At 35.4% G+C, this 21,789-nt stretch overlaps 1 protein-coding gene across 14 annotated transcripts in view; it reads right to left on the reverse strand.

Annotated features, from left to right (window-relative positions):
* CMC1 (C-X9-C motif containing 1) overlaps positions 1-21,789 on the reverse strand; it is a 112,165-nt gene that overhangs the window by 30,329 nt on the left and 60,047 nt on the right. For 11 of the 14 annotated variants that reach the window (XM_055284942.2, XM_055284958.2, XM_055285014.2 and 8 more), the window contains 2 exons: positions 6,573-6,663; positions 3,249-3,521 (listed from right to left, as the gene is read on the reverse strand). In XM_055284942.2, coding sequence (XP_055140917.1) covers positions 3,401-3,521; positions 6,573-6,663 — 212 coding nt within the window. In that variant the 3' untranslated portion in view covers positions 3,249-3,400. Of the gene's footprint in view, positions 1-3,248; positions 3,522-6,572; positions 6,664-21,789 lie in introns of those variants that run through there. The other 3 variants (XR_010120272.1, XR_010120277.1, XR_010120276.1) reach the window with 2 other exon arrangements.

Below are 21,789 nucleotides of genomic sequence, written 5' to 3' on the forward strand. Positions count from 1 at the left end.
ATTCTAAGTGGCCAATTATTTGTAAATAAAGAAGGAAATAAAGATGGCTTCACATGGAAATTTAAGTTCTTTCAGGGTGGAGATTTACTTGGTTCATACACCTTTTGCCTGAATTAAAGTATTTCATGTAAGAGGACTTTATCCTTTTTGACAGACAGTTTCATATATCTTGAACTCAAAAAAAATCTCAGATCTCTTCTACCATATTACTGAATAGCATACATACATAGACAATGTTCACCATTCACCAGATATTTTTTTCTTTCTATTATCTTACACTTATTCAGGCTTGTCTGTGATTAATGGAATTGGTGTCAGATGCTGGAATTTATTCTGACCAATGAACACAGCTGACTCAGGGGAGTATAATCTCCTGCCAAGTAATAGAACCAAACCCAATATGCATAAAACAAATAGAATACTCCAGGCTTTAGCTGAAGGAAGCAACTACCTGTGTAATAACAAAGCAGCAAAAACTATTTCTCATGTGGCTGCATAGGCTGTATATTATATCTGATCTCTAATGTAGCTTACTGGTTTGCCTTTTTTAAAACCAAAATTGGAAATTTTCCTTTGTAAAGAAAAAAGTCTAATGAGATAATTGCTTGATTAATGTTTTGAACAATACCAAGAAATTGTTTAATTAAAATAAATTATTTTTGTTTGAAATTGAAGTAGATGTGAAATATTGTCCTTGCCTATATATCTCAAAGTCTGGTACTAATTGTTGGTTGTTAATATGATTCATATAATAGACATCTGTTAAACCAGCTTTTGAGTGGAGAAAATTATTTTCCATTTAAACAGTACAGCGATGATAGCTATCAAACAGGTATACTAAAAAGTCAGTGACTGTGACAGTTTAAAGTGCTAGACAAAGGATGTATAAGGTTCTTTAGTAAGGAAAGATTAACCAAAAATTTTTTACCCAGCTAGAAGCTTTTAAATCTACACTTGATCATCTCTGCTCTAGGTAAAATTCAAATAAACAAAAAACAGTGGCCCATCTGTAGCTTATGAATCTATTTAAAATTGAATATTTTATGTTGACTTCTTTCATACTAGCTGAAACTTGCTCTAAAGAGCTTCCTTTGAATCTTTAGATTTCTTTTTATAAGGTTCAATTCAGTACATCCATAAATCGACAGAATGAAGAGAACATAAATAACAAAAAGCCACCTATTCCTTCCTCTTGCTCCCTTATTAAAGTAAAATTTACATCTGTAAGACTTACTGAGTTGCTGCCAAAATGGAACTGAATTCTTAAAAGCAGGAACGTGCCTATGTGAAACATTAGAAAACCAAAATATATGGGAAAATTCAGACTTGAAGAGCTGAATGATGTGACAACAAAGTCCTGATCTTAATTCAGAAAGGCTACTTGAAGAAGGTGTATCTTAAGGGGTAAAAAACCTGTGGGTTATCACATATTAACAGGGAATAATATTAACAGAGGCACCCATAAGCAAGCAAGACACAACTGAGACAGACGTACCAGGTGAAAAAAATCTTCAGTATGGATACTCATGGGTATTCTGAAGGCTACAATGAATGGTTTAAGTCTTTGACATAAGGAGGATGAACATATTATTTGTATTGTATAATCTAATTTGGCTTCTATGGGGAAAGCAACATGTACATAAGTGAATTTTCTACATGAAGTGGGCTACTTCTGATTTTAATCAAAGGTATAAAATAGATTGTATACTTCACTAGCTTCTTAAAGTAACTTTTCCATTTTCATTTATCTCTAAAAACAGTTAACTTCCTGTGCTCTAGGAAATGCACCAATACCAAAGGTCAATGTGGAAATATGGGCATGTTTGCCCCTGTGCTGTGTGGTCTCTAGATTTCTATATTTGCTTTGCTTCTGTCTGCTCTAGTAATCTCCCTCCTTTTGATCTGTGGCCTGGGAAAATGTGGTTTCTTTGTATTTCAAATAAAAGTACAATAGTTTTTTGAGTGGTTCACTCAAGAGTAAAGTGTGGAACTTGAATTGATTCTGTACTGTCCTATTTAAGTTCTTTCTTAAAAAAAAAATCTCTCAGATCTATTTCATGGGATTAGGGAAAGTTAAACCTTGTCTTGGTAGTAATTTCTATTTGTGATTTTGATGAGGACTGTGTGAAAATATACGTAAAATTTACTTATCTTGAAACTAGTTACAATGGCTGTGGACGAGTTAACAGCTCATGGGGAAAAAGTAACTTTTAATATAAAAGCTCAAATTATTAAATTGGGACATAAATTTTTTATACTACTTTCTGAGTCCATTACTATGTTACAGAATGGTAATTCACTTAGATAACTTTTCAAAATGAAAGATTAAAGGACTCAGTAGCCAAATTATCAGGTGAAGAACATATAATATGTTTTAGAAAATTCTACATCAAAGATGTAAGTAAAATTAATTCATATAAGTATCTCCTTATCTATGGTTCTGCTATGGTTTGATGTGTCCCCCAAGAGTTCATGTGTTGGAAACTTAGTTGCTAATTTAACAGTACTAAGAGATGGAGCCTTTAAGAGGTAATAGGGTGATGAGGGTGGAGCCCTCGTGAATGGATTTATGCCATTATTACAGGTTTTAGTTCTCAAGAGAGCGGGCTGTTATAAAAGCTTGCCTACACTTGTTTGTCCTTCTATTTTTTACACCCTATTATGTTTTGATGCAGTATGAAAACCCTTGCCAGAAGCTGCTGACAAATAAACTCCAGAACTGTGAGCCAAACAAACTTTTCTTATAAATTACCTGGTCTTAGGTATTCTCCCATAGCAACAGAAAATGGACTAAGATAGTTTCCAAATAAGCCTCTACTACTACTAACCGTAACTACCAATATAAGAGCATCCACCAGGTCTGAAGCACTGTCTTATACACTGTAGGTGTTCCTGCTATATGCGATACTCAGTACATGCTCACAAACTGTATTAGATTTACTTCCACAGCTGTATAGCTAATAAGTGGTGGAATCGGGAAGGATTCTGGTTCATAGCCATTCTGCTATACTGCCTAGTTATTACTAACACCTTTGAAGGTTGTCCATTCCTGCTTTTCTTTAGTTTTGGCTCCCATGGTTAGCCATTAGCATATACACTGGAAGAAAAGTAATATAAGGACCATATTGAACTCTAAAAAATCAGTATCACTGTTATAGTTGTGGAAAAATTTTCAAAAGGTCCAGAATGACCAGGAAAACCATATCCCAATTCAGTAGCTACTCCTTTCCCATTTAAGAAACCAAAACTTTGAAATAAAATATTTATTTCAGATAAAATTAATATTTCCATAATTAAGATAAAGCAAACATACATACTTGAGTCCATTATTTAAGGTGGTTTATACGATAAAGTGACTTCCATGAATATTAGAGTTCCTGAATGTCATTTGAGTATCTGCCTACATGCTTGTTGGAAGCTTCTGTAGCCTTTTCTTTGTAGGAATTCCAGTTTTTCTGAATTCTTCCCTTTCCTTCAGGTATTCCATTTTGCATTCTTCATAAAAGGCTGGATCATTATAGCTATGAGAAGGAAATGAAAATATTTTCAAGTAAATAATCCTGCACATGTTAAATGTAAGCTTACTTTAATTACTAATATTCAGACATCTGGTTCATCAGGCTCAATCTTTAGAAGTATACTTTTAGTAATGGTTACAAATTCACTGTTAACTTTATGCTACCAAACTAAAGACCAAATCATTCATTTTTATATAGCACTGTCACAGAATAGAGCAATGAGAAGCACAGCTCCTGTCTTGGGAACCCACTGTGTAAAGGACAAGTAAAGACTGGATTAAAATTAAATCTATAAAATACTGTGACAGAGTATGGCCCAGTGCACCATGGAAACAAGGAAGAAATGGGGAGGGCAGAGGTATCAAGGGGAAATGCTTGAGTTGTGTTTTGAAAGACCAACAGAAATCCATATAGAAGGCAAGTGTGGGAAGGCACATGGATGAGGAAAAACTAATGCATGAAAAACTGCAAGTAGATAGGTACCACCATAGCAGATTATGCACATAGGAGAAAAGGCCTGAAATGAAGATGGAATGGGCAAAAGTCAAATCATGATGTGCCATTTATGCTATACTAAGAAACTAAAATCAATCCTGAAGAAAATGGGGCACAATTCATAGAGCACCTCACCTGTAAGATCAGTTTTGTGTCTTGGATGAATCTGACAACATGTGGCAGACAGGACAAAAGGAGGCAAGCAAGGTTAGAGGCAAAATAGCCAATAAACTGTTAAAATAATACAGGCAAAAAATGATGGAAGGCGCAGGCCAAAGGAGGAGCTGTAGGAATGAAAAGGAAGAGGTGATGTGCAGGAAATTTCAGAAATCAATAGGAAATAACCAATTAGAGTTAGGAGACAAGACTGAAGATAGTAGACTACTGTATAACTCACAAAGACACATTGTAGGACGAGCAAAAGGAGCCCAGTTCATTTTTGGACTTGAACAAAGAAACAAATGTTACTTTTATAGTAAGTAATTGAATTCATGGGTGCAAACTAAACTTCCTCAGATTTAAGAATGAGAAGAGAACCTGGGGAATCACCAACTTTAAGGAGTAGGTTAAAAACATTGAGAAGTACAAAGAGATGTTGGGAAAATGGGAAAAAATATTATCAGGGAAGACAGGAGAATTTTAAGAAGGGATTGCCAGAGAGAGGTCAAGTAAAAGAGGAAGAACAATTTGTTGGATTTGTCTACCATCAGCCCATTAGAGCCTTTAAAAAGAGCAGGTTCAGTGATGTGAGGACAGAAATCAGATCATAGTGTATTAAGGAAAAAATGAAAGTAAGAGGTAGAAATAAAGGCGCAAAAACAATGTTTCAAAATGAGAGAGGATAGCAGTTACATTCATTTCATGGAAATCTCAATAGTAATTAAAGCAGAACATCCTCTTATTTAAAGATGAATAAATACTATTTCTTAGTGTATCTGGGGGACTCAAAGTCAAGTACAATTTTCCCTAATAATTTTCCATTTACTTTCAGTTAATGTCACATCCACTGCTTATCTCTTCTAAACAAGCAGAAACAGCCATCCTTCCTAGCCCCTCACCTCCCCTCAGATGGACTAGAATCTGTTATTTTCTTCTTGTATTTCTAGGGGGTGAGAGAGAGAAGGATATTCAAATGATTAATATTCAGATAAATAATAACAAATACTAATCAAAAAAGAGCTAACATTTACTGAATACCTATCATGGTAAATGTGTTTACATGCAGTACCTCACAATCACTCCATAAGTTATAATTATTCCTCCTTACGATGAGGAGCCTGCCTAAGGTCACACGGCTAGCTAAGCTCTCACTGATACAGAAGCTGAACCCAGGTTGCCCTCTCTGCAGTCTATACTCCTGTCTACTCTGCTCTAGAGCTGCCCCGACTGGAGTGAAGGATAATATGTCAAACTAGCAATAACAATTATGATGACTGAATCTGAGATATAAAAATTATTTAATCAATGTATAAGACAGAATTTAATAATTCAGTCATACAAAAGTTTAAGAGATTCATTTACTCAGTAAACATTTCTTGGAAGCACTCGGGAATAGAACTGAAAGAACCTTTACTCCTATATGGTAAAGCACTGAGTACAATACCTGGACCATAAATAAGGGCTGCTGTTGATATTATTAAGAAAAAAAATCAATATTGATTATGTTTCATCATTTACAAATATAGCAAATATAGAGATGAGTTTACATAATCTCTAAAGTCTTTTCCAACTCCACCATTCTAAAAAAAGGTCTATAAGTTTATGTGTACATATTTTATTTTAAAAAATGTAGGGTTCAGGTGTTCATTACATTTTTATTTAACCCTCTAAGATACATACCATACTGACATATACGCTACACAGGCTACAGAAATTAAAGGAAATAAAGGCTTACCAAAACTAAGATCTCTCAACATTCAATTAACAATATTTACTAAAATATTCTGCAATCTTATCTGTCAATAATGTGGGCAATAGAACATGGGTGAATAAATCACCATGTGAATTCAAAGAACTTCACACATTTTTACTTAAATTTAAGGAACTACAACAAAATATTAGTGAACACGATATTATAAAATTATTTTAAAATTGAATTTGGTTAACTTCAAAAATCTAAATTTACCTTTATATCATCCATATGATTTATCTCAACTTTCTAGGAGTTAAATTATATTAATCCAACAAATCACAAGGCTGGAGAAAGTCTCAGAGATATTTTAATTCAGTTATCTTTACAATAGAATAAACAAAAATCAGTCTGCACTATATTTTACAGATCAAACTGTTCATGAAAAGATTTGTTAAATAGTGAAAAATCATATATTTTTGTCTGCTGACTTCATCTTTTTAATCAGATACAATGCTGACAAAATTTGAAAAGACTCTTTCATAAATATGTTGCATTTTTAAGACTATACTGGAACTTTAGACTCAGCCAATAATATGATAAATTTGGTACGGAGAGGTACAGAATATATTACATGTAATGAGTTAAGTAACATACTCTTATCTACCACAAATACACATAGAAGCACAAATGCTGAGATAACTACTTACTAAGCAGTTAGACATTCTTTCAATGCAGAATTTTCTTTCCGGCATTTTACTACCATAAGAAATCCAGAGCTCTTGCAACATTTGGTAAAATCTGAAATAAATTTGGAAAGAAAAAATTACTTGTAATTATGTCTATATAAATACACATACACACATACACAATTTTCTTCTTTTTAGAAAAAAAAAAAAAAGCCTGTCACCCAGGCTGGAGTGCAGTGGCATGATTATAGCTCACTGCAGCCTTGACATCTATTATGTACATTGTGCTTGGCACATGGTACCATGCTCAACAAAAGACATGTACACCAGTAAAAGGCAGAATAAGATGAGTGATATTCACTTTGTAGAAATAAATGTGATTTGAGAAGAGGGAGAGAGGACTTCCGAGATGAAGGGCAAGGAGACTTCATAGAGAGAGGATGTAGAGATAGGATTTCTGGTAGAGAAACAGTACAATCACGGGCTGCTTAACAATGAGGATACGTTCTGAGAAATGCATCATTTGGCAATTTCATCGTGGTCCAAAGATCACAGTGTACTTACACAAACCTAGATGGTACAGCTGAGTAGATTATCTAGACTATTTTTTATAGCCTAGGCTACAAACCTGTACCATATGTTACTATACTGAATACTGCAGGAAATTGTAACAGAAAGGTAAGTACTTGTATATCTAAACATTTCTAAACATAGAAAAGGTACAGTAAAAATACAGCATTATCATCTTATGGAACCACCATCATATATGTAGTCTGTTGTTGACCTAAACACTGTCATGCAGTGCACGACTGTATATTCTAGGAGAAATACAAAGAGTTGACTCCTCCTTTCCAGGGGAATTGTTTCCAGACATTGGTTATCTGTTGTCTAGTCTCTGTCTTCTTAGTACCCGGCAACAAAAGCCAGTGGATTCTCACCTCATGGCATCAAGGCATCCCTTTGCTTTTACACAACCCTGCCATGGTTTCTTAACTTCTAATAACAGGACTCCCATTTCATTCCCAAGTAAGTTCTAGGTGCCCTAGATATTTCAAATGGCTTTCTGTCAAATTTCCACTCTGCTAGTTTGCTCTTTAAATTGTACTGGCACCTTGGGTATTCTGCCTTTTCAGGACCACAAACCCAGAAAAGCCTGGTACCTATGCTACCCACAGGTGGGCCACTTACTACTCTGTCTTGTATTTGCTTTGGGTCAGACTCAGTCCTGTCTTATCCCTTACACAGGACAATATGCTTTGCTCCTCATCTCTTGCAGCTACTCTCATGAACTACTCTGGTCCCTCCTTCTGACCACTGGCTGCCCTAGTTCCAGACTCTGCCACCCCTAATCTACTGTAAGTAAGCAACTATTTCTAAGTGAGATCTTAAACATCGTCCTTACAAAGAAGCTGTAGGCAAAAAAATAAAAATAAAAATAAAAATGAATTGTGTATTGTGTTTTCTCAATATCTTTTGTAACTTTTAAAATACAAAATCATCAAGATTCCTCTCTTTTCTTGAGCTATGTGTTATCCTTCCAGGTACTTGGGATTATAAATTATTTATAATTGTCTTAGACAGATAATCTTAGGAGTGTCCATGAAAATACATACTTATGTAACAAAAATATTTTTAAACCACAAGCAACCAAAAATGAGATTTATTAAATGCATAAAAAATTCATTAGGGGGGCTTTGCTGGGACAAGAGCCCTACAGCATACATAACTGTATCCACTCACAACATTATAGTGATACTTCCAAGAAAATTGGTAGAATAGGAAGAAGGAACAAAGGATGCAAGAAATGACTTTAATTCAAATAATTTAATGTGTGTGATCACATGAAGTGAGTGATACATAGTATTCCCCTTCAGAGACACACAGGATTAGTTCCCTTTGGCTTCTGCTTCAGAAGCAGTCTGAACATTTGCTCTCTCATTCTCTCATTTGCTCAGCAGTTCCAACATTTGCTCTCTCATTCCCAACCCAGCCTGTTAGACTCTAAACGTAATCAAGTATCTTCTTTATTCCAACTGCAAATGTTCTTGTTCCTCTTGATGCAGATGAGCTGGGCACACAGGTCAAATCAAACCAAGGGAAATTCCTTTGTGCCCTTTAACTAAGGACTCTCTAACACTCAAAAGGCAAAGTAGACTTATAGCCAGCTCATTTTCAGTGGAGATGCTGAAGGGTAGCCACATGGCTATCTAAAAGTCAACTAACTTTCACTCTGGAATGCCTATCTATTCCTACATGTTAATTTTTCTATTTATAGCATGATGTTAAGATCTACCTTTATATAAGCAAAGACTAAGATCCCAAATAAAAAGACATGGGCAATCCTCAAAATGTATATAAAGTTAATCTGGAATTAGCTAAAGCTAGCTAAAGGCTTCTTTAAGAGAACTGCCATGTTCAATAGTGGTAACGAACCATGGGCTGGATTCCCCTGCACCACCTTACCTTTACTGTCACCTTACTACACCTATACCAGACCAGTTCACCCAAATAATATCTGGAAGAAAGGTAATTAATTCATGAATTTTGCCTCATGAAAACACACTAGTTGACCAAACCTCAGTCCTTTTCTGGAAAACACAGACACAATGGCTGTTAGCAAATGCTTACTTTCTGAATTTAACAAACCCAATATTTTAACTTACTTGAGAAACTCAGAATAGGATGCTTAGGCACTGCATTAAGACTTGTTTTGTCTAATATTAATAAAAATGTCCTTGGTAGGGAACTGGTATAAAATAGCATTTATGTGTTCTGATCACAATAAAGGCATAGTCTATATACTTTCACACTTGTCCAAATCTCTTCAGGAGTAAATGTGACTGACCTGAAGCCTTAAGCTGTCTGTAAGGTTTTTGTCACTTGTTTAGCAACAAGATTTTAATGAGGACCTTTCTTTCATTCTACATTAACATATATTTATATAATAATGATGTTGCTAATACTGTCAACCGATTTCTAAAATGGAATTCTGAAACAAATCCAATTTAAATCACTTCCATCTTTTAATTTACATTAAATGTTAAAGAGCTTGTATATCTGATTCTATCAATAATTGTAATTACTATTAAAAACTATAAAATTCAAATTTCATTCAATTCAGTCTGTTTTAAGACAATACAAAAGAATATGAATAAACAGTAGGAATGCAGAGATTGTTAAAAGTTATTCAAAGGTTTAAAGTAATGAGCACTCAGTATATTTTTTCTTTAAGATATCAAGAACATAAAAGTCTGTGTCTTTCTTTTGTAAACTCTTAATTTATCTCAAAGAAACCATGTAATATCATATACTATTGGTAAAAATATTCTTTGAAGCCAGGCACAGTGGCTCACGCCTGTAATCCCAGCACTTTGGGGGCTAAGGTGGGTGGATCACTTGAGGCCAGGAGTTTGAGTCCAGACTGGCCAACATGGTAAAACCCCATCTCTACTAAAAATATAAAAATCAGCTGGGCATGGTGGCAGGCACCTGTAATCCCAGCTACTTGAGAGGCCAAGGCAGGAGAATCACTTGAACCCGGGAGGAGAAAGCAGCAGTGAGCTGAGATCATGCCACTGCACTCCAGCCTGGGAAACAGAGTGAGACTCCATCTCAAAAAAATAATTAAAAAAAAATTCTTTGGATATAAAGAAATTTGGCTCAAGATTATCTAGGAAAAAAACATAAAGAGATAGTCTTCTCCTAACTTTAACATAATGGACAAAATAATTATTCACATTGTAATTAAGTACAAGTAGTCTATATAATTAAGTACAAGTAGTCATATCATAGTACAGTTTAACTACGATATGAAAAAAACTTGGGAGCTTCCATATAAAACACTAACAGAAGTAATTTATTTTTTAACTTATTTAATTTACGGAACTTCCAGATATACTTTAATACTTAAATAATCCCCAATAATATAGTTCCTTAATTGAGCAAAGGATAAATATGACAACTGTGCACTGAACTAGAAAGAGCAGATAGTTCATCTTTTACACTTTCTCTGCACGTAGTCAGTTTCAAGCAACATCATTACTTTGCAAATGCAGTCATCCAGTTAGAACTAAAGCATTCACTGAGATGACAATTTTAAAACACACCAAATTAAAAGAAATAATCCCCATTATTTAATTTCTCTGATTAGAACCACTCTGTTCATATCTCCATTAATTTGATTTTTTAAATGAATTTTTTCACAACTATCTTTAGACACAGCACTTATTCCTAACTTTTCAGTACTTTAATTTCCTTAGCTAGTAAAGTCTTCAAAAAAAAAAGCCTATTTTCTCCTAGCATAACAAAAAGCAAAGGCATATTTGGACACTGATATAGTTTAGAATTTTAACATATAAGCTATAGGCAATATTTCCATAACTGCACCATCATAATAGGTGGAAAAAAATTAGGACATCTTGTTTATTAAAGAACATAGTAGGGCAGACTTAAAAATCACCCTAAATTCATAATACATCATATCAACTCTATAAATAGGAATCTGAATCACGAAACTTCCCTTCCATAAAACTAGGTAAGAATAAAAGCAGAGAGGTACTTTAAACATAATGTAGAAAAGATCTTTTGAACAGTTATTGAATTATAAGAGGTTTTACAAATATAGGACTACAAATGATAAAATTTGAAAGAGGGTCTAAGTGCTAAGTTTTAGTAAGATTTCCCTTCAGACAAAGGTGTCTGCAGTTTTAAATCTGTAACATAAATTAAAATCTACAAATAAATTTTCTCAAGAAAAGCTATCTTTTATGTGAAGACTTCTGTAGTGAAGTCTAATGTCAGGTCCCTATAGACGATGCCTAAGTGCTGCGCCACTCTCAGTAATCATCATCCCTTCTGGAAGCTGTGAAGTAAAAAGTGCCTGACGACAACAGGAGGTCACCCTCAGTTTTCAATGCAGGGATGAAGGTCTGAACCAAAGCAGAGACAATGAAGATAGTATTTTTGTCCTCTTCTTTCCAATGACTGCTCATCTGAAGGAAATCAAGGCCACAAGGACACACAGCACATTATTCTTTATAACCAACAGCATGAACAGTATTTCATGAGGTTCTGACTTTATATACATTAGTCTATAAAATTTAGTAACACAATTGTAGGTCTCCCTGTGACCTCTGCATCAATGACCTAAGTAGTTTGGCTTTTGGAAAGAATCTAATGCAACCTATAGACAAAGCCAAATATAAATTAATTTCAGACTGGATGAGAAGTAAATTAGGATAAATTCAAGTAAGCTGAAAAAAGTGCACTGGTAAGTCTTTTCCAGCAAACATTCTAGCCACCCATCCCTACAAAAAAAAAAAAAAAAAAAAAAAGAGTACCACAGACAATTTTCTAAGGATCCATAAAACTATTAGTTCAAATGGAAAAACATAATGTCCAGAAATAGTAAGCATCTTTTACAACGGGGTCCCCCAAATCCCAGACTGCAGACTGGTACCAGTCCATGGCCTGTTAGGAACCGGGCGGGACAGCAGGAGGTGAACGTCTGGCGAGGGAGCATTACTGCCTGAGCTCCACCTCCTGTCAGATCGGCAGCAGCAGTAGGATTCTCATAGAAGCACAAACCCTCTTGTGAAGAACTGTGCATGCGAGGGATCTAGGCTGCACACTCCTTATGAGACTCTTAACTAATGGCTGATGATCTGAGGTGGAATAGTTTCATCCCAAAACCACTGGAAAAGTGTCTTCCACAAAACTGGTCCCTGGTGCCAAAAAGGTTGGGGATTGCTATCTCACAAGACATATATTGAAACAGTGGCTTCTTCACTGCACTACATCTTTAAAAACATTTCCATTGTCAAAGGCAAATCTATACACTGCAGATGGGAAATCACCAAATCATTACCTTAATTTTAAAGAAAAGATTCATTTGTAAACACTGCATTAGTTTTTCTTTAATTACCAAAGTAGAACGAAAAAGAACAAATTATCTACATTCCTGTCTTCATGATAGCAACAAAAGCTAACATTTATTGTGTCTATAATAGACACTGTCCAATGAGTTAATGATTCACATGTATTAGCTGATTCAATAAATTACAATATTTAAGTATTTTCTCATTTATTCAGGGGCTCATAAAATATCATTCATTCATTCAACAAACATTTTCAAAGTACTTACAGTGTGTGTAAACACTGTGCTAGCTTCTGGGGTTACCATGTAGAGTAAGAAAGAGAGGGTTCCTACTCTGTGGGAGGTAACAATAGACCCTGAGGAAGACAACTAATCTTCAAATGCTAACAGTTGAGTTGATACCTGCTCTGGGCAGACAGGGTGCTATGGAACCACAGAATGGGAACCTTACACATACTCAGGAGGGAATTCCAATGTGAAATACTCTTAAGCTATGATGTACACTGTGTTGGGTTAGCAAATGAAGAGAGGGAACAGTATTCTGGACAAAGGGAAGGGCACAGAAGGTCTGGAGATGAACAGGCAGGACATATTACAGAGAATAATTCAAAATGGTTGGTACATTTGCTATTAGCTTGTGTGTGTGTGTGTGTGTGTGTGTGTGTGTGGTGGATGTCAGGTGGAGGAGAAAAGGCATGTACCAAGTATGACCAGTAGGCAATGTTAAAATGTTTAGGCTGTGTTCTAAGGGCTATCGAAATCCTCAAAAGGGTTTGCACAGTGGAATGACAAGATCATGTTTTCTTCTGCACAGAACCTTAGAGTAGGCAGAGGAAACAGAACTGCAAATGAGAAAACTGGATAGAAAGTTAGTACAATAGTCCAAGGGGCTAAAAACATTTAAACCTGTGGCAGACAAAGTGGGAAAGGACAGAAGTGAGTGAATAAAAATGAAACCAGAGAGAACTAACAGGACTTGGAATATAGTTATTTATGAGTGTAATAGAAGGAGGAGTCAAAAATAACCCCTAATTTTCTTGCTGGGTGCATGATGGCCCAGGTTGATGACTTAAAAAACACCAGAAAAACAAACAAAAGCACTGTTTTACATAACACACACTCACCAAAAAGGAATAGCATATGAATTTGTTCTGTTTTGGTGGAGGAAGATGGAATAAAGATGACAATGAATTTAGGACATGTTCAGTTAAGGGGCCTGTGAAACAATCCAAGTAGAAGGCAGTTAGCTATGAGTTGGAAGCAGGTTCTGAAGATATTGTTTTGATAGTAGTAACTTAACAAAAATAATGAAAAGAGGCCCTGGATAACCGCTAAGGAATCCTAACACTTAACACTAGGAGAAAAAGAAGAAACTGGAAAAATACAGAGGACTATGTGGCACCAGAGAAAGCAAGGAAACGAAGCATTTGACCCTCAGTATAAAATCAGGGTCCACTAGACCCAAATTTTAGTTTTACAGGCTTCTTTGTTTTTTTTTTTTTTTTTGAGATGGAGTCTCGCTCTGTGGCCAGGCTGGAGTGCAGTGGCATGATCTCGGCTCACTGCCACCTCAGCCTCCCAGGTTCAAACGATTCTCCTGCCTTAGCCTCCCAAGTAGCTGGGACTACAGGCATGCGCCACCACACCTGGCTAATTTTTTGTATTTTAGTAGAGATGGGGTTTCACCATGTTGACCAGGATTGTCTCGATCTCCTGACCTTGTGACCCGCCCGCCTCGGCCTCCCAAAGTGATGGGGATTACAGGCGTGAGCCACTACATTCAGCCTGTAGGTTTCGTTTATAAGTAATTCTATAACTATTTCAAGAATATTTCACGACTTTATTCTTTCTTAGAGGCCTCCAAAAATCTAAAGAAAATTGACATATTTTTAATACAATAAATTCATTTTATCAATTAGGATCATTTGATCTTCATGTAAAGCTAAGATTCAATATATAACTTACTGATCTTACTTTTCCTGTATCTTCAAACATTTTATTTCATCATATAGAAATTATTGCATCATGGCCTGTCAGTTATTTCCAACTATGCTAAAAATAACTACGATAAGAAAAGAAAATGATGAAATCCCCTAGAAGGATGCAATAGTGAAATAAAGCTTCCATTATTACATCACATTTACTATATTGCTCAATGTATTGTATTATCGTTCATGAAGATATAAAAGTAGCTTTTTCTTTTTTTTTAAAGCTTTCACTGAATACAGTTAAGACTTGAATTTTTCTTTTCATTTTCTGCCTATGTTAGTCCCCAAAGATGTCCCAGTCATAATCTCTGAAACCCGTGAACATGTTAAGATACACAGAAAATGGGAATTAAGGATGCAGACAGAAGTAAGTTTGCTAATCAGTTGAAAATAGGGAGGTTATCTGGGAAGGCCCAAAGTAATCACAAGGGTCTTTAAAAGTGAAAGACAGATGCGGAAGAGAACAGGAGAAAAGAGATGAGATGATGGAGCAGAGTCAGAGAGATTCTATCTTGCTGGCTTTAAAGATGGAAAAAAGAGAACACCTTCATCTTTGCTGAAAAAGGCAAGGGAACAGACTTTCCCCTAGAGGCTCCAGAAACAAACACAGCTCTGCTAACATCTTGATTTTAGCCCAGTGAGACCTGTCACACTTCTGAACTATGGAACTATAATACAATGAATTTGTATTGTCTTAATAAAGCTATTAAGTTTGTATAATTTGTTACAATAGCAACAGAAAACTAATATACTACCACAGTGGGGGGAAAAACTGGCCAAAAGATGTTTTGCAATTATTAGATGAATTAGAAGAAGGCAAAGAAACCAGTAGCAGCACTCTAGACTTTAACGAAGATGATGAAATTGATCATATAAGCACATGATCATATTGACTATAAGTCTTCAGATGACAGTATCCCAGATGGATTTTCTCCAAATCAGGAACTGATGCGTGAATAATACTTTTTTTCTTGTCACCCAAGCTGGGCACTGGTAAGATCATAGCTCTCTGTAGCCTTGAACTCTGGGTTCAAGTGATCCTCCCACCTCAGCCTCCCAAGTAGCTAGGACTACAGGTGTGCAGCACCACACCTAGCTAATTTTTTTTATTTATTTTTCCTAGAGACAAGGTCTCACTATATTGCACAGGCTGGTCTGGAACTCCTAGCCTCAAACAATTCTCTTGACTTGGCCTGAATAATACATTTTTAAGGACAAAAAGGAAATATAGTATTCTCATCCCATTAGACATTTAACAGGAGTGATTTTTCATGAAGTATAATGTAACAAAAACTTGTATCCCATTGTGCTAAAAACAGGGCAATGTGGTATTCTTTCATCTTTTATGATATCTGTGTGTTGAAATGTACTTGATCCAAATGCTGAAGACAGATGTATTTAAAAGGTGATTAAAAGGAAACAGTATTTGTAAATCTAAAAGTGAAAATGTTTTAAAACTATGGAGCCAAAAGGATGGCCATCTTAACTTCAACAAAATTGTGAGTCATTGGTGTTTTTAAAAACATTTCATTTTGGCTGGGCGCGGTGGCTCACGCCTATAATCCCAGCATTCTGGGAGGCCGAGGTGGGCGGATCACCTGAGGTCAGGATTTGGAGACCAGCCTGGCCAACACATAGCAAAACCCTGTCTCCACTAAAGGTACAAAAATTAGCCGTGTGTGGTGGTGACGGGTGCCTGTAATTCCAGCTACTCAGGAGGCTGAGGCAGGAGAACTGCTTGAACCCAGGAGGTCAAGGTTGCAGTGAGCCGAGATCGTGCCACTGCACTCCAGCCTGGGTGACAAGAGCAAGACTCTGTCTCAAAAAAAAAAAAAAAAAAAAAAAAAATTCATTTTAAAGATGTAAGTAGTTCACCAACAATTATTATATATTTAGAAAATGCTAAAGATTCCTCTAAAAGACTACTGGGTTGATAAATGATATCAGTAAAGTTTCAGGATACAAAATCAACATGTAAAAATCATCATTTCTATACACCAGTAATGTTCAAGCTCAGAACCACATTAATAACTCAATCCTATTTACAATAGCCACACACACACACAAATACCTAGGTAGACATCTGGCCAAGGAGGTGAAAGCTCCACGAGAACTACAAAACACTGCTGAAAGAAATCACAGACGAAACAAATGAAAAAACAACCCATGCTCATGGATTGAGAGCGTCAATGTCATTAAAATGCCCATAATGCACAAAGCAATCTGTAGATTCAATGCTTTTCCTATCAAATTACCAATGTCATTTTTCACAGAATTGGAAAAAACTATCCTAAAATTTATATGCAACCAAAAAAGAGCCCAAATAGCCAAAGTAATCTTAAACAAAAAGAACAAAGCTGGAAGCATCACATTACCCAACTTTAAAACATACTACAAGGCTATCGTAACCAAAATAGCATGGGACTGGTACAAAAATAGGCACACAGAACAATGGAACAGAACAGAGAACCTGGAAATAAAGTGGCATACCTACAACCAACTCATCTTCAACAAAGTAAACAAAAATAAACACTGGGGACAGGATACTTTATTCAATAAATGGTGCTGGGAAAACTGGCTAGCCATATGCAAAAGAATGAAACTCAACCTCCACCTCTCACCATATACAAAAATTAACTCAAGATGGATGAACGACTTAAACGTAAGACCTCAAACTAAAAAAAAAAAAAAAAAAAAAAAAAAAAAAAAAAAAAATTTCCTATGAAAAACTCTTCTGGACATTGGCCTAGGCAAAAAATTTATGACTAAGACCTCAAAAGCAAATGAAACAAAAAGAAGATTGACAATTGGGACCTAATTAAACTAAAGAGCTTCTGCCCTGCAAAAGAAACCATCAACAGGGTAAACAGACAACCTAGAGAAAAGGAGAAAATATTTGCAAACTATGCATCCAACAAAGGACTAAGAGATGTTGTTGAGGATGCGGAGAAAGGGAATGCTTATAAACAGAATGTAAATTAGTTCAATCCTTGTGGAAAGCAGTTTGGAGATTTCTAAAAGAACTAAAAATAGAACTGGATAATCCCACTACTGGAAAGCTACCCAAAGGAAAAGAAATCATTCTACCAAAAAGACACTTGCCCTTTTATGTTTATTGCAGCACTACTCACAACAGCAAAGTCATGGAATCAACCTAAGTGTCCATCAACAGTGGAATGGAGAAAGAAAATGTGGTGCATATACACCATGGAATACTACACAGCCATTAACACAAAAACACGTCCTTTGCAGCAACATAGATTTAGCTGGAGGCCATTATCCTAAGTGAATTAATAGAGAAATAGACAAATACCCCATGTTGTCACTTACAAGTAGGAGCTAAACAATGGGTATGCAGGGACATAAAGATATAAATTATAGATACTGGGGAGTCCAAAATGGGAGGGAAGGAGGGAAGGAGGAAGGACAAGGCCTGAAAAACTACCTATTGGTTACTATGATCACTGTTTGGGTGATGGTTCAATAGACGCCCAAACCACTGCATTATACAGTATATTCATGTAACAAACCTGCACATGTACCCCTCAAATCTAAAGTAAAAAAAAAAAAAATTTTAAAGATTAATGGTAAACTAGAACCTATTAGAGCTATATGGAGTCAGAATCTTTAAAATAGATTATGTTCCAGGTTCATGACAAGCAGTTAGTGGCAATCAAAGGACATAAACCATTCCAAGTTATATAACCTTCAGAACAAGTAAAATAGGGAATAAAAATTGGGGCTTGCTATGTTTAAATTCTTATTATACTTTCTAAAGTCATTGTCTTCATTCTTCTATAAATTATTTGAATACAACTTTAAAGTATAAAAACTAACAAAATGTATCCATCAGATGACTATCTTTTCTGGGAAAGTTTGGGTCAAGGAAGGAATAATCATTATTGCCAAATGCTGTTGAGACGTCTACTAAGATGAGTGAAAATCACCCAACAGTTTTTATGTTAAAATTTTAAGCCATACTGTCCAGAAATACCTTAGATTCACATAATTCCAGTGAGGGGATTAGAACAGATAAAAATCCTTACTTCTTATGTGTGATGCATTAAACATAGCTTTTATTTTCAATTCTCTAGGACAGTTAGTTCCTTATATTCATATTCACAGGTTTCAGGGATTATGACTGGGACATCTTTGGGGACTATTATTCTACCTAACATAGGTAGAAAATGAAAAAAAAAATCCAGTGACAAAAGGAATATAAAATATTAAAAATTTTTATATTGGCTGCATGTTAAAAAGATATTATTTTGGATATATTAGGTTAAATAAGATGTATTTTTTTAAGAGACAGGGTCTCACTATGTTGCCCAAGCTGAATGTGGCTAATGCAACTGCATAACTAAATTTTTCATTTTAATTAAAATAGCCATGTATGTCTAATGGTTACCATGTTGGACAACACAGCTAAAGACATTTTTAGTTCCTTATACTTCAAGTGAGATGCAAACAGGTGGCTGATGATGATTTGGCTACTGTTTTATGATTTATAACTTATGATCATTCTAGGCTTAGTTATCTTCCATATCTTTCCTTGGAACATATTTTCTTACCCACTGATCCTTTTTAAGCCTATTAAAATACCTAATCAAAATAAAATATTTAAGAAAATAAAGACTAAGGTAAAAAACAATCATTCAGCAAAGCTTACTTGCTTAGCTTATATTTATTCAATAAATAAATACTTGTGCATTTGTATACAAATATTTATAAATATTCATATATATTAATCAAACAAATAGCTGAATAAATAAGTGAATTAATTGAAGGAGTGTTAATAATTCTCATTTTCTATCAGATTTTAGTTGATTTAACTCACTCTAATATTTTAAAATATGTTGCTAAATACCCTCTGCCATTACTGTTATCTAATGTCTTTGACAAAGATCAAAATTTCCAACATTGTACTTTATCATGACTCTCTCTTCAGTTTAGTAAAGGCTGTACTCAGCGTTTATTCATAAACAAAATTCAAAAAAACAGTAACAAAACTTTGGGGTTTCATAGCAAAATTAAAAAGTTTCAGGAGGATACTGAGATTCATTATCTCACTTGATTAGAATATAAGTTTGAGATTAAAATGTGATTCTTACAAGAAGCAGTTAAAACACTAGGAACATACATGGAAAACCAAAAGTCAAGAATACATTAATAATGTTGAATAGAAACTGTCTTATTTCAGGTGGCCTTCTTCTTGTTTTTCCATTTTCCCATGACAACTTCCTAATCATTTTTTGCAAGGTAATTAATAATGTCAGTAGTAATATCAATAAAAACATGAAAATGGCAACTAAGATAAACTGAGTGTTTACTCTGTACCAGGCACTACTATACTAGGTACTTTATGTGTGTTAGCTCACTTGAATTGTACAAAAACACGATCAAGTAAGCACTACTTGATCTTCATTTGCCAGATGAATAAACTGTACTTTAAATAGGCTACATCATATTTCCAAGATTAGTGTGGCATACATAGATTGGTTCAGAACCAGGTCTTTTAACTTCAGAAATGTACCTGTAATTACTACTGGATCTCACTTATTCCTTTCCAGAACACAGGAAAAATTCCTATGCTTGGCAGAAATTTCCATGCCCACGCAATAGAGACTTAATCCAGGCCAGGTATCTCACATGAGGTCACAAATGAGACCTGGGAAGCAAGTGGCAATGGTTTATCACATTGTATCACTACCACAGGAAAGAATAAGGTAGACACTGTTGCTGGTTTTTTGCTAAATGACCACTTAGCAACCACATAAAATCAAATAGCATCAGATACCTCAACTCTCTGATTCCATACTGTTTTCCAGTATTCCTATAAAATATATTTAAATATTTAAAATAAGGATTTTACACATTAGAAAGGGGCTTCTTCAAACAAAATATAATGAAGTGCTAAATTTCATGTTTCAGATATTAAGTGCTACCAGAATTTGAAAGGGAGATATTCACACAGCCTGGTGTGGACAATGAAAGCCCCAAATCCCTCTATCTTTTTTAAAAGATCACACGGAAAAGATTCCCCAAGTTTCCCCAAATACATTTTTCTTACATATTCCCTCTTTGCTGTCCTACATAGTCTCCAATGTTAAAAGACCAATTCATTAATAGGTATTGATAAAAGCAACTGACAAAAAACAAAAAAAAACAAAACAAAATGGGCAAACTTTTGAACATGGAGCCTTCTAGGATTTCTTGCCACTAGTAGATGCTTTTTGCCTTCTCTCATCACCTACACAATGGAGAAACAAAAGTAGGATCCGTGTTTTTAGTAACGCAAGTAGTAAACTAACCTGCTGGACTTTTTCATACTTGCAAGTGGTCTACAGCCCATTCTGGCAATAAGTATGAGCCAACAGTGACCATTAAATACTACTTATCGAGGGCCCTGGACAGGACCAGTTGTCTTGTTCTAGACTTCTGGAATCAAAAAGGTTAGAGTGTAAAGGCCTTTAGAGGTCACTTAATCTATTTCAGAAAGTGTTTCCTACTCCATCTTACTGTTTAAATATTTGTGGTGACAGAAAATTCCTTAACTCGCAAGGTAGCCAGTTCCATAGTGTGTGTGTGTTGATGGGGGTTGGTGTGTGTTGATGGGGGTTGGTGTGTGTTGATGGGGGATGGGAGTACAACAGGCTGAAAAAAGCTAGTCTAATGCTGCCGCTTCATCATACACTATAGGAAATAACATTCATATTTTTTTCTCTTCTCCTGGCTCAGCGCCAGTTTAAACATTGCTGCCTCTACAAACTATGTGATTTCCAGACTATTAACAAATCCTTGTCACCCACTTTATAGTATGCTCATTTGTCAAATTTACTTAACAACTGACTTAAAAAACATTAGCATCTCCTATGTAAAAACAGCATCCGTAACGACAGTAAATTCTCCAAATTCGATCGCAGTAGAATTTTTCATGCAATTCAGATATAGACTACACATATATCTTTCTTAACAAAAATAAATCAGTAAGCCGAGTGCAGTAGTTCACGCCTATAATCCCAACACTTTGGGAAGCTGAGGCAGGAGGATCACTTGAATCCAGGAGTTCAAGACCAGCCTCAGGAACATAGTGAGACCCCCCGCCTCTACAAATAATTTTTAAAATTAGCTGGGTATGGTGGCACATGCATGTAGTCCTATTTACTTGGGAGGCTGAGGTGGGAGGATCGCTTGAGCCCAGAGGAAGGTCAAGGCTGCAGTGAGCTGTGATCATGCCACTGCACTCCACCCTAGGTAACAGAGCACTGCCTTGTCTCCAAAATAGTAAATAAATAGATTCCCATCTGTGAGGAATCATGAAAAGAATAACATATTATTAGCCATTCCTCATCTTGTCTTCTCTCACCTGGAGCAA

This window comes from Symphalangus syndactylus, chromosome 1 (assembly GCF_028878055.3).
Source record: "Symphalangus syndactylus isolate Jambi chromosome 1, NHGRI_mSymSyn1-v2.1_pri, whole genome shotgun sequence".
In the NCBI taxonomy this organism is placed as follows: Eukaryota; Metazoa; Chordata; class Mammalia; order Primates; family Hylobatidae; genus Symphalangus; species Symphalangus syndactylus.